At 47.1% G+C, this 14320-nt stretch overlaps 1 protein-coding gene across 1 annotated transcript in view; it reads left to right on the top strand.

Annotated features, from left to right (window-relative positions):
• Positions 1-14320, top strand: part of PTPRT (protein tyrosine phosphatase receptor type T) — a 703891-nt gene that overhangs the window by 622067 nt on the left and 67504 nt on the right. The window contains exon 17 of the mRNA XM_077778839.1: positions 12516-12603. Within this exon, the coding sequence (XP_077634965.1) occupies positions 12516-12603 (88 nt within the window). The remainder of the gene's footprint in view (positions 1-12515; positions 12604-14320) is intronic.

The following is a 14320-nucleotide window of genomic DNA, read 5'->3' on the forward strand; positions in this document are numbered from 1 at the left end:
AAAAAAAAAAAAAAAAAAAAAAAAAGCCTTAGCACACTAACAAATACTAAGAGATGTTGGCTGGAGAGAAGAGTTGCCTAAAGCCCAGGCATCATCATGGCCAGAAGAGCAGCAGGCTCAAGCAAGATGAGGGACAGTAGAAGGGGTATCTTTGTCACGGAGAGAAGGGAAGCCTATTAATCCCAGCCCAGCCCAGGAAGTCTGTCATCGTAATGAATGATGAGCCCAGTAGGGTGACCAGAAGGTATCTGGTTATTACAGCCCCATTAAGACTATTTAAGGCAACAAGGAACAGCTGTGAGGAATAGGATACAGCCTAATGAAGAGCAAACATTTGTTCATTCTCCATCTCGGGGCAGACACGCCGTGTGCATGGCGTCTGTGGGGTGAAGCCAGTGTTGTCATGTGTCTGCTAGTCGTCTGTGGATGACAGTGGCAGGCAGCCTTCCAATGGGGCATAACCATAGAGTTTCAGGACACCCCAGTGCCCCTTGTCTGCTCAGAGCCACCCGAATGGAGGCAGAATAGACCTTCACGACTTTTTCTCTCCTCGGTTGGTGAGGTTACTCACAGAGCATCCCACCACAGGTGATTCCTGAGAGATTCTGGTCCATCTCCTCACAGTTCAGGAGTGAGAGATTCTGGGAAAGGGCCTAGGGAGTTAGCAGCAGATGCCTCGGGGCATGAAAGGGAAAACCATGGCTGTTCTCCAACTGTGGGAACTAATAATGACCAAAATAGGAAGACTTGGACTCCACCTGCTCATTTCACTCCACTCCCCATGGGTTAAACTAAGGAGAAAATGGGCCATTTGCAGAGGGTGGCCCAAAGATATCAGTAACCCATGTGGATTCAGACTTGAAAGATTTTCTAGTAGCAAAAAAGCTCATGTAGGAGAGACTATTAATGCAGTATTTTCCTCTGAGCTTCTTTTTATTTTTCTACTTATAATTCTGTTTGTAACCCAAAAAGCAGTATTTTCTGTATTTGATACGAGAGCCCTCCCCTACCAAGTGAGCAATTTTCAGATGGTACCAGAGAAAAATTCCCTTGACTAAGAGTCAAGACCTGGTTTTCATTCTGTTTCTCACATGCTGGGTGGTCTTGGACAAGATTGCTCCATCCCTGGGTCCCCATCTCCTCTCCTGTGAAATATTTGATTGCACAGCGAGGACTCCTGAAGCATGATGGCATATGCTTCTACTTCATTTGGCCAGAAACACTTACTGAGTACCTACTGTGTACCTTATACTGTTTGGAGACCTAGAGATCTAAAGAAAGCTCAACAAAGGAAATAAAAGACCCTACTCTAAAGGAAGATCGTGGTCTCAGTACAAACGCTAGTTAAAATGCTTTGTAGCACCTGTGTAAGAGCCATCCAGAATGTGTGTGGGTGGTGATAGTGGTGGTATTATTTTTGCTTTTTGTCAGTTATCACTGCCAAGATCAACCAGAATCTTTACAAAAGATGAGACACTGAGTTGACAAAGAGTAGAAAAAGGCTGGGTAGAGGAAAAGCATGGGCGGCAGAGAGAATCTTATGCTCAGGGGCTAGAAACAAATCACTGAAATGTTGCAAACCACTTCTTAGAAGGGAAACATAGTTGCTTGCCTGTGAAAAAAGGAAATAAAGCGAAGCCAGTTGGGGAGGTACAGAGGGATTTTACACCCTTTGCCTAGTGTTCCTGGACAGAACTAACAAAGCAGTAGTTGAACAGCCTCTCCTCCCCCCTCAACTCTGGCTGACTTTGTTTCAGGGAGAGCTGTTGGCCCAGAGGCAGCACCCAGAAGTTCATGCTTGAAGACAGATACAGTGTATGGAGGGGTCCACCAGTCTGTAGCCTAGAATGGGATGCAGGGATTCCCCCAGATCATAGTCTCAGAGCTGGGAGGAAAAGAGGGACCCTAATGTGAGCTTCCCTGTTAGAATATAGACTTCATGAAGGCAGGGACAGGGTCTTACTCATCTCTCTTCCCTGAAGCATCTGCAAAATAGTATATAAATACTAAATATTAACTTAATGGCATTACAGAGTGCTGGCAGAAATCTTTATAATTAAGAATAGTTCCATCCAGGAAAAAAAAAAAAAAAGCAGGATTGCTTAAAGAAAGACACCAATGTAGAAAGACTCGCACATCTCTGGGCTGTCTCTACAGGTACACTGAGTATCTGCCCCAAAATTTAAGTTGACTCTTCCCCAGGAACATGTTGTTTCCATTTACCTAACTGCCTAAGACAGTGGTTCTCAAACTGTGATGTGTGTCAGAATCGCCTGGAGAGTTGGTAAAGAACATTAAGACACAGGCTCATTGACACGGGACAGGACCCAGCCCTCTGCATTTGGCCAAATTCTGTAAGGAGATTTGAATCACTGCCAAAGTTTGAGACCCACTGCCCTAAAATTTGTACTTAAAAGAGACCTTGTAGTTTTTTGGAGGTGACTTTTTAAATGGTGCTTTGTGACTCTACCCACGGATACACGTGTACTCACCTATTCCACCTTGATCAAAGCTCCTGTCACAGACAGATACCCCCATCTTGCTGCCATCTGATTTTCTACTCAGCTTCCCCAGCAGAACTCATAAATTACTGTGTATTTAGTGACATGGTCACAATAATATTTGCTCTCCTGATACCACTCTGAGTAGATGTCATTAGTCATCCTCTCCTGCCTTCTTTATCCACATTTATAATCCCTACGGCATGTGGTTTTCAGCACAGAAAGAAGCTTTTGTTGCAAGCTTGGCCTCTGCCAGGGCCACTCCTAATTCATGCAGCTCCTTAAAGTGAAATAGCAAAAGGTGCAGCTGTCTTAAGATACCTGTTCATAATATACCCAGAAATTTATCATGCCTCCCTGATGTATTATGCTTCCTTAGATGTGATGCTCTTGCATTGTGCATAACCAGTATAGCCATCCACAGTGGCCCTTGCCATCTACCAGCTAGCTGTGGACCTCAGTAAATGTGGGTGTTTACTGAACTCATGGACCTCATTTAAGACAAGACCTTAGGCTTCCAACAGCTCATAAAACTCTTTCTCACTTCTTGAATACTCATTCTTACCTGTTTCTTTTTTATTTTTTTATGTTTTTAACATTTATTTATTTTTGAGAAAGACAGAGAGACAAAGCACGAGCAGGGGAGGGTCAGAGAGAGGGAGATACAGAATCTGAAGCAGGCTCCAGGCCCCGAGCTGTCAGCACAGAGCCCCAACGTGGGGCCCAAACTCACAAAATGGGAGATCATGACCTGAGCTGAAGTCAGAAGCTTAGCCAACTGAGCCACCCAGGTGCCCCACTCTTACCTGTTTCTAGGGTGAATGATTTGTTCTGGTTTGTCCACGATGGTCCAAGTTTCTTTTTTTTTTTTTTAAGTTTATTTATTTTGAGAGAGAGTGAGCGAGAACACAAATGGGGTAGAGGCAGAAAGAGAGGGAGAGAGAATCCCAAGCAGGCTCCACACTGTCGGCACAGAGCCCAACGTGGGGCTTGAACTCATGAACCATGAGATCATGACCTGAGCCAGTATCAAGAATTAGATGCTTAACTGAATGAGCCACCCAGGCGCCCCAGGATGGTCCCAGTTTTAAATGAAAGTCGTACATCTCGGGGGGTCTTTGGTCCAGGGCAAACCAGGATGGATGTTGTAAGGAGCCCCCATATTTGGTCTTTGTGACAGTAAACTGGATGTTTCTGATCAAAGGGAAGCAGAGAGTAAATTCTGAAAGTCAGCCACAGGCATTTAAGAACACATCTTTGGGCAAGACTGGGATAGAAGAGTCTCCAGACACCTACTGTGTGCCAGGCATGATGTTAGGATCCCACCACGGTTATTTTGGGTAGGTTCTAATCATCACAGAACTCTATAGGGTGTATTTGTTTTTCATTTTTTTAAATTTACATGCTATAAAATCCATTGGGGGGGGGTGTACATTTCTATGAATTTTATAAATGCACAGAGTCGTGTAAACAACCGGATATATGAGAGTTCCATGGCAGGGTGGGGGGCGTGCACCTGGGTAGCTCAGTTGGTTAAGCGTCTGACTTCAGCTCAGGCCATGATTTCACAGTTCGTGGGTTCAAGCCCCATGTCAGGCTCTGTGCTGATAGCTCAGAGTGCGGAGCCTGCTTCGGATTCTGTGTTTCCCTCTCTCTCTGACTCTCCCCTGCTCGTGCTGTTTCTCCCTTTCTCTCTCAGAAATGAATAAAACATTTAAAAAAATTTTTTAAAGTTCCATGGGCAAAAAAAAAATCCCCATGGTGCCCAATATAATCAAACCTTTCCCCCACCCCTAATCTGAAGGGGGAAATTTTTTTTCTTTGCACGGTAGGCTACAAACCATTCTTTGTGCTTCCTGTTCTCAGCACTGAGCAGAGAAATAGCCACTTTCTCTTTTCCGCAGTGTGAAAGCAGGTCCAGCCCCTGCAAGGCAGCCATTCCCACCCACTGAGCCACCCAGCCCAGAGGTCAGGCTCAGAAATATGGCAGGGCTGTGAACGGTGTACTATTGACTCAATTTTTAGAAAAGTTTATTGAGACTGGGAGTGATGGAATATTCATGCTAGTCTGTCTGCCTTTTGCAAAGCCCTGCCTTTTCCCTGACTCACATGCAGTGGGTGGGCAAGAGGTATTCTTAACAAGATAAATGAATGAAAGACCTAGGTAAGATGGTGCCTCCTTGGTAAAGACTCTCTGGAGTCTTTCCTGCATCGAGAGAATGCCGTGGTGGGCAGGGATGCAGAGAAATCCTGGCTGGCTGTACTGATCAGGCAGGAAGGAGGCCCTGGGCTGTGCCCTGAGGCATCAGCCAGGAACTGCCTGGTCAGCATTCCCTGAGCCGGGTTTTGCTGTACCCCAGGGCGTATGATATCCAATTATCTCCAGGAATATAGTCAAGCCAAAAGGAGGAAGAGGGAAATCATAAGTGACAGAATCTGCTGAGGATAGTGGGTGAACAGGTAAATGAAATGGACCAGGACACTCTCAACCTTGGGTTGGAGGTGAGTTGCTCTTGGGAGTTCTGTGTTCTGACCTCTCACTATTTGGGCATAACTCCAAGAGGCTTAGGTACCATGAAGAGTATCTAAAGAAGGATGGCAAGCTCCAGAAAGGCCCTCATATCTCAGGAGGCCAAACCAACAGGTAGAAGGAACCAGCCAGGCATCAGGGGCAATTCTTAGTTAGAGCAGGGAATGAAGTAGCAAGTGGGGAAACTGAGGTAGGTTATACAAGCCTATGAACTGACTGAGCACAGCAGGGCCTAAGAAGCCTGTGACACCTCCACCCCCACCCCAGGGTCTCTATAGGTACACGGAGTGTCTGGCTTACTGAGCTCCATGGCTGGGAACAAGGATGGATAGGTGGGTTAGCGGGTTGCAGCCACAGGGAGAGTTAGTCTGGAGCAGGGACCAGATAATAATTTTATCCCAAAGTCTGTGGAGCCTGTGAGCAACGATGAAGAGGGAGTTCAAGACACAAGAGCTCTTAGCCACTCACCATGCTGCTAGTACTGGTTCAGTGTCCTCATCTTAAAAAGTGTCCAAAGCATTTTCATTGACTTAGAAGAAAAACATATTCTTGGCTGGCTGCCAGAATCACTGACTGCCATTTTGCACTACACCCTCACCATCCACATTATGCACCACTCGCTTGCTCTAATCCTCCAGGCCCTGGAGAGCGCCCCTTCAAGTTCTGAAACACACCAAGCTCATTCCATCTCAGGGCCTCTGCACCCGCTCTTCCCTCAGCCCTGGAATATTCTTTTCCCAGCTCTTGCCATGGCTGGTTGCTACTCATCATTTAGTTTTTAACCCAAAGGTATCCACAAGAGACAAGTAGGAATATACCTGGAGTTGGACAAGCCGGGTTAAAGCCTGCAGGACATCTCAGGAAGAGGCTGTGAGAAAGGCCTCCTAGGCTGTAGGCTGTGTCCAGTGATTTGGGGCTTTGTTCTGCATTGGACGTTGTCAGGAAGTGGTAGGACTGGGGACCTTAATAAATCTTAACTCTAAGAAAGGGACACCAGACAGAGGCTAAAGCTGTAAGTGGCAGAGAAGCAGCAATCACATATTAGCCAGAATAGGGAGATGTTTAATCTTTACATATATATACACACACACACACACACACACACATATATATACACACACCAATATATATATATTGGTTTGGACAGTGTTCATACCTTTCTGTGTTTGGCTATGACTACACAGTGGTCATGTTTTTGTTGCCCCATCCTGGTCTCAGAGAAGCCTTGTCTGACGTTGGAATTTTGTGAAATTGTTTATATTCAGCAGTAACACACCGAGGTCCAGCTGTGCATGCCAGGCCAGCTGCCAGAAGTCAGGGGCTGTTTCTTTCCTTCTCAAATGTCTCCTTTGCAAAGGGTCCTGCACAATCCACTCAATCTAAAGTACTCCCTCGCTCCTGGTTATTGTCTCTCCCGGCCCCTTGTTTATTGCCTTCACAGCCCTGGTTCTACACAGCTATCATCTTGTCTGTTTATTGTCTGCACCTTTCCAACTAGAAAACTAGAACAAAGTTCATGCGATCTTGTGCACCGTGACCACTGCCATTATTTTGGGGACCTAACATCCAGATGGTCACCGTGGAAAGGAGGGAAGAGAAGGAGGGCAGGAAGGAGGCAGGAGGGGTGGATTCGCTCAGCTTGTATTCCTAGGCAAATCGTTTTCTGTTTCTGGACTATACTTGGCTGATCTCTAAAGTGAGGCAATAGTTTTCTCAAAGGACCCTTCCAGGTCTGACTTTTGAGGATTCTACAAATACCACAGCTCAGACCTCCAGGGATGAGGGCATCCCCAAATGCATCCTTTAGGACAGGAAGGAAGGAAGGAAGGGAGGAAGGGGGGAAGGGGGAGGGGGGAAGGAGGAGAGAAAAGAAAAGAAGAAAAGAAAATGATTGCCTTAGAACAGTAACATTGTTGAAGTGTAGGAAACATACCCACACACAGAGAAGAGTGTGAAATAGAGCCCACACCCTCAGGAGAAGAGGAGAAGAGGAAAGCCAAGAGTGATAATGGATGAATATAATGAGATGGCAATTTTGGTCTGAAAAGAATGTGATTAGCTTCTAATGACTGCAACCATTCCCCAGTCAATCTACTGTAACTAGCCGCTAATGTAAAAATAATGCCCCTTGGCTGGCTCACTTTGAAGATAGAGAGGAGTCTCCCGTTCATACTTTTACCCCCTCATCTTTTTTTTTTCCTTCAAGAGATTATCCCCTATTACATCGCACCTCCCTAAAAAGGGAAATGGATGTGTGACCAAAGTCAGCCAATAAGGGGTCATTAAGGCTCACTCCTGGGTGGCTCTGTAAGGCCTTGCCTCCTCCACCTTGGTCAACAGCATCACAGCCCCTGGGCTCACACCTTCCCCTAGCCCAGCCCCACCAAGGGACACAGACAGAGGCTCCCAGAGCTGCGGCAGGGGCCCGTATGGTTTCCCACAGAGAAGGGCCACTCATCACAACTGCTTTTGTTTAGTTTAAGGTTTTCCAAATTGTATCTGCATGCTGGGTGCGTCCTGAAGGACATGGCAAGTTTGAGAGGACTCCCAGATTGTGCCATTTAAGGACTTTGGGGGTGGACAGGGATCTACATCATAACTCTGCAGTGTCACAGCACAGAGGGTACATGCTTATGCTATGGGGCCCTTTTGGAACAGGGCAAAGTACATGGAGGCAGAAGAAACAAAATACTGTCCAAGCTGTCCAAAAGTGAGACAGGAAGCATTAGGGGGTAGTGAGCTCTCTGTCACTGAGAGTATCCAAGTAGCAGATGCTATGCTATGCACTGGCTTATCAGCTGCCTAGGAGGAGGGATACACAAGCAGATAATTTTCAAAGTCACTTACACCTCTGAGATTCCAGAGAATGTGCAGAAACCACCTCATCCACTAATGTTTTCAGCCATCTGCCCAGTCTGTTCATGTATTCCAAAGGGGATTCGGGTACATATGAAGTATAAGGCCAGCATTCAGACATGAGCAAGGCACTGCCCTTTTTCTGGAGTAGCCCATCAACAAGTTGAGAGACTAGATTTTCAAATTAATAGATATAAAGGATCCCATCTGATAATAGAAGTGACTTACTAGCTAGGGATGAATCAGAGTAGTGGGAAGGTGAGCAAAGAAGGTTTCAGAAAACAGAAGATGCTTGAGCTGGGTTTTGTAGGGTATGTAGGAGTTTACCAGACTGATTTGGGTGGAGGGAACAGCACATATAAATTCAGTCTCAGAAGTTTTAAACACCTGAAATTATCTGTGGCATTACATTTGGTTCCTTATCTGTGGAACATTAATATAAGGGCAAGAAATGAGGCTGGAGGGGCATGTGGGGTGAAGTGATTAAGGACCATGTAGTAAAGTCTTCAGAATGTATGCTGAAGATCATGGCAAAGGGGGTGCCTGGGCCCCATCCTCATTTTAGAAAGATCTCTCTGATTACAGTGGAGAATGGATTGAAGGCGACAAAACCAAAGCAAGAGAAACTAGTGAGGAGACTCATGGGAAAGTGTTTCTCCAGGTAAATTCACTGTTTCCAAGAACGATGGCTGCACATTAGAATCACCCAGGGAGTTTAAACACTGCTGACGCCTGTGTCCCCTCCTCAGAGAGTCTGATTGAATTTAATAGGCTGAAGCTTTTTAAAGCTTCCCCAGATGGTTCTACTGTACAGCCATAACAAAACCTCAAGCTAACTGTAACCTAAATCCTAGCACAAAGTAGGTACTCAACAGATTTCCCCCCCAAAAAATCCTAATGAAACTATTTGGAGTATCCTGTTCTTGGCTTCAGACCACTTTTAGGTGGATGTAATTGAATGAACAAATTGGCTTTTATCACAGAGGGATTCACAGAGAAAATCTACCCCTAGGGGGCGCCAGGGTGGTTCAGTTGGTTAAGCTTCCCACTTTGGCTCAAGTCATGATCTCAAGGCTGAGTTCCAACTCCACATCACGCTCTGTGCTAACAGCTCAGAGCCTGGAGCCTGCTTCAGATTCTGTGTCTCCCTCTCTCTCTGCCTCACCCCCAGTCACACTCATGTCTCTCAAAAATTAAAAAAACATTATAAAAACATTTAAAAAATTAGGAAATCCACCCCCCAGTGGGGCTTCTTGGTGGCCCACTTGGTGAAGCGTCTGACTCTTGGTTTCAGCTCAGGTCATGATCTCATGATTCGTGAGGTCAATCCCCACACTGGCTCTACACTGATAGTGCAGAGCCGGCTTGGGATTCTCTCCCTCTCTCTTGCCCCTCCCCTGCTTGCGCTCGCTCACTTGTGCTTCTCTCTCCCTCTCTCTCTCTCCTAGCTCTCAAAATAAGTAAACATTTAAAAAGAAAGAAAGAAAATCCGCCCCCAGAGTATCAGCTTAAACCTTGAGAAAGCCAACATTACCAGTGAGACAACACAGCCCACCATCGCGGGTGGCTTACATATACAGGCTTGGCAGGTTGTCTGAAACAGCTGGCACTTTCTGGCTGAGGGAGGAGGCCCAGGGCTAGAACCTGAGTTCCAAGAGTTAACGTGCAAAAGCAAGAGCCATGTGAGGTCTAGAGATGTCCCGTGCTAGTGGCAAGACTGGTGCAGGGTGATGGTCATTTGTAATGAGGAGGAAGAGGAGGAGGAGTGAGGAGAAAAAGGAGAGACAAGCCCTCCATTTGTAAAATGAGCACTATCTTACCTCTGTGGTACTTCCGTCACACTCCGATTTAGGGCAGAGATTGGCGCCCAGAGCCTAGAACCTGCTCAGCTTCTCCTCCAGGGTGCCTGAGAGTTTAGGACACACAGACAACAAAATGCTGATCCATGAACAGCTGGAAAGACACTTGAGTGCCCCATTCTGAACGCTGGGGCGAGCTAAGTTGGAGAACACAGCTTAGCCAGGCAGCCCCGGCAAGGGCCTCCCACCCCATCTCCATTCCATCTGGAATAGCTCGATAGCAGAATGAGCACCAGTTCTACCTACACAAGCACCGTGTAGTTGAGGATCATGGTCATGCTTCTAGAAAAAACAAGTAAGCAACATAAAACCAGAGGCTAAACCCAGTCCAACATCTGCTTTCGTAAATAAAACTTCGGAACAAAGCCGTGCCCATGTGTTTGCATTTTGTCTGTGACTATTCACTCTACAACAGTAGAGGATGAGTGGTTGTTGCAGAGAACATGGCCTGCAAAGCCCAAGCCACCCCATCTCTGACCCACTGCAGAAAGTTTGCCAGCCTCTTCTCTAGAAGACCCACCCAGGTTGGCTTAACACATGGGAGCCTGGAAGCCAGAAAGGGGGTATTGTGCATGGGCTGGGCTTTGAACAGACATTGGTCCCACCTGTCTATAAAACACAGTCCACTGATTGGCAGAATTTCTGACCAGTCAGCTTGCACACTGCTTGTCTAGGCTGAACATGGTAAGGGATAGATGAGCAAAGGCAAGGCCAGTGCAGTAAGATGAGTGGACACTCCTTTCTCCTGCACTGCAGACAGGGAGCTGTGTAGACAGAGGGCAGTGTAAACCCAGCCTCAGAGGCAGTGCGGCACCCACGAGCAGGACATGCAGCCACTCCACAGGGTGCAGGATGGGAACAGAAATCAAAGTGTAGCCTGGACTTCATGCTTCTACAGACTTTGTAAAGTGGCTCCTGTTCCCTTAAATGCCCATCTTCCTTCCCTGTGTGATAAGTGACTGCCCCCTCCCCTGTGTCTCCATAACACTTGGCTCATAACTCTGTGGATCCTTCCACATGGCTCTTGACTTGTCTGTCTCCTCTTGGACTGATGCCTCCCGTCCCTCCCTCCCCCAACTCTGACTGTGAACCTCTGCTTCTAGCCTCCTTCTCGGCATCTCAGCTTGGATGTCGAATAGGCAGCCCAAACCTGCTGGCAAGCTGCTGCTGGAACATCTCAAGAAGCAAGTGTGATCCACTGTTCTGAGCACTTTGTGTACCCAAAACAGAACACAGAGTTCCCGCCTCCCCACCTCTCTTTCTCCCCATCTATTGCTTCTCCATCTCCGCAAATGGCATGGCCCTCCACGCAGTTCTTCAGGCCAGCAGTTGGAGGGAGAGTCAGCCTTCTCCTTCCCTTCCCTCATAGTCCACACCGACAGCAGACGTGTTGGTGGCCCGCCCGTGTCCCCTCTGCACCCAGTGTTCCCACACACGCTCACTCAATGCCTGCCTTCCAGAAGCTCCTGTGGTTTTTCGCGTAAGGACTTCCTTAACGCAAAAGAATACACACACCTTGCCTGCAGAGCATGGCAGAAGTGCCAGGGGATCTCCTGAGAGTTGTCCTCAACCAGTGGTAGATGGGAATTGATGGGCAAATACTCCAGCATGAGATGGGCCTGTGAGATTAAACCCTGGATGTACACAGTGGTGACCTGCTCGTTGAGGTGCCCTATACTGACCTCCTTCCCTTGATTGTCTCACTTCCCCCGCTCTCCCACCCATGCTCTTTTGGATTGCCTCCCAGATAAGATCTCATGTGCAAATCCTTGTTTCCAAGTCTGCTTCAGAGGGAATCAAAATCTGCAGTATTCAGTGGAACATCCTGAAAATAATCACTTTTAACCACAACCACTGCCACCATCCTGGTAAAGGGTCCAAGGCACCATCATCTCTTACCTGGACTATTGCAACCACTTCCTAACTGATCACCCTGCTTCCTCCCCAGGCCTCTGAGAACCTGTATCCCATACATGTATCCCATTTAAATCAGATCCACTAACTGCACTGCTCAAAACCCTCAGTGCTTTTCCCATGTCACTTAGGATAATACCCAACTCATTACTGGTGACCACAATACCTTATATCACCTGACCCGTCCCAGCCTGTCCAGTTGCTTCCATCATTACCCTCCCTGCCTCATCCTTGAATATGGTCATTTGTTACCACCTCTGCACCTGCTGTTTCCTCTGCCTGGAAAGCACATCCTGTTCTTGGCACGACTGGATTTTTCACACCGTTAAGGAGTTAGGTTAACTGTTACCTTCACGGAGAAGCCCTCCAAGACTGTATAATCTGAAGAAATTCTCATCTTCCCTCACTGTCCTTTTAGCCTGCTTTATTCTTTTCCTACCTCTTTCCACTGCCTAAAATTAAATGTTTGCTCTTTCACTTGTGAGGTCTTCCAGTTGACTGGAAGCTTAAGGGGGTCTCTGCATCCTGAGTACCTAGAACAGTGCCAGACACCTTCTGGGGACTCAATAAATCTCTGTTGAACGAATGAATGGGTTAATGAACAAATGACTCCCCTACTGGGCCAAATTTGGGCCCAAGACACACAGAAGACATCAATGGCATTTGAGTCAGTGAAGGAGTGATTAAGTCCACGGAGGGGCCACGTCTGTGTTCCCTCCATGCCATATCTGCGAACACAGAGCCCTTTATCCTGAGTGACCCATCCCAGTGGCTCACCTTCTCCGCCCAGTTCAGCTGCACATGGATAAAGTCCCTATTTCAGGCTATTCTAACCACTGTCTCCTTCCCTTTTAGGCCTTGCCGGAGGGGCAGACAGCTTCATGGGACACAGCCAAAGAGGATGAAAATCGCAATAAGAATCGATATGGAAACATCATATCCTGTAAGTGTCCCGAGGGTTTGGGGAGCAGCCAGCTCAGGGCCCACAGGAGCCCCAGGCTACTCTGCTCACACAAAAGGCAGAGTTTAAGGCATCATGACTTTGGCCAGACCTCAGTTCCTGGGCGGCAGGTATTGTAAGGTGAGCCCCTGCCATCAGAGCCCGCGTGGGCCAAGGCGCTTGGTGGCACTGAGCCTGCAGGAGGGGAGCGTGTTTTGTGCAGAGGTAGAGGCATGCAGGGTCCTTGCCTTCTGCTCCACAATGAGCTCTAACATGTCTGTCATCACCTCTGATGCATGGTTTGATGAAGGTGCTGGTGGAAGTTAGAGCCCCCTGGAGTCAGACTGCCTGGGCTTCTACCCCAGCTGTGGGGCCCTGAACACGTTACCTGACTTCTCGAAGCTTCAGTGTCTTCACCTTTAAAATGATAAAAAAAAAGTAATAAAGATAGGGTCGTTTTAAAAAGTTACGTAAACCCTTGCACCATGCCTGGCGCCGTTACTCGTAGCCATGGAGTTAGTTTCTCAGGTCACTGATGAGTGCTGTGGATAAATAATTCCACCTTCTTTTAACCGGAAACCACCGAATCCCAATCTGGGGACATGGAATAAGCCAGATTGGGGGTGGGGGTGGGCATGATCAGATGTCCATTTTTGGAAAGATCACGAGGGTAGCTGATTGGGAAGGTGGATTTGACTGGGAGCGATTGGAGGCAGAGGGACCAGTCAAGAGGCTACTGCACTGGTCCTAACAAAGGATGATGAGGCCTGAACAGGGATAGTGACATTACTTGTGTGTGACTGTGCATAATATTCAGTGCCAGAAGGTGAGGGAGAGAGATACTGTAGTGGAGCTTCACACCATGCACAGGTCACACACAGTTTTATCTCTGCCAAATATTGGTACGTACAGCCTTCAAAGCAGCATAAATACAGAGAGGACAAAGTTACCTCAATACAGAATGTGGACCACATGCTCTGACTAGAACAAGAGTCTGTAACAGCCTTTGTCTCCCATGGTGTAGTCAACCTGACTCTTAACATCTCACTGATTGCATGTATAGCATTTCTGGTCTTAACTCTCAGGATAACCCAATCTAGCCAGAAAAGGGAGGGAGTAAAGGACCCTGAATAACAAATTATTTCAGTGTTTTGTTTTGTTTAACTGTCTAGACATTGCCTAAGAAAAAAACTTGGAGGAAGTACACATAAGATACAGGCAGCTTGCAAAGGAAGAAAGAGGCAGAAGTTTTAGCTTAGCTGTTTCCTGTGCTGATTTAGGAATGGGCTATGAATGGTAGAACTAATCAGAAAACACTTATAATTTGTCTCTTGGAAGATAGTAATGGAGGCAGGAAGATTTCTTGCAAGTGAAGTGTTGGAAAGAGATGCTCAAACAATCAGGAAATGTATCATTAAGACCTATGATGCGTGAGCATCCTCTGAGCCAGGCCTGTGCTGGGCCCTTAGTCTCCATTCCCGGGATCCCATTCTGGGTACACGTAGCTTCTCACTCTGACCATCCTCTGCTTGAGCACCGTGCATACCATGCCCTAAAATAGCTGGTCACTTGTCTGTTTCCCCCATCAGACTGTGAGTTTAGATAGGGTTCGCTAAATTATAGGCTGCAAAACCTTAGATGACCGTGCCAAACCTTGGCCTTCTCTCTGTAAAGTGGGTACAGCGTCTTCCTCTCGAGGTGTACAGACAAGAAAAAGATA

The sequence above is a fragment of the Crocuta crocuta genome, unplaced genomic scaffold (genome assembly GCF_008692635.1).
Source record: "Crocuta crocuta isolate KB4526 unplaced genomic scaffold, BGI_CrCroc_1.0 scaffold248, whole genome shotgun sequence".
Lineage (NCBI taxonomy): Eukaryota > Metazoa > Chordata > Mammalia > Carnivora > Hyaenidae > Crocuta > Crocuta crocuta.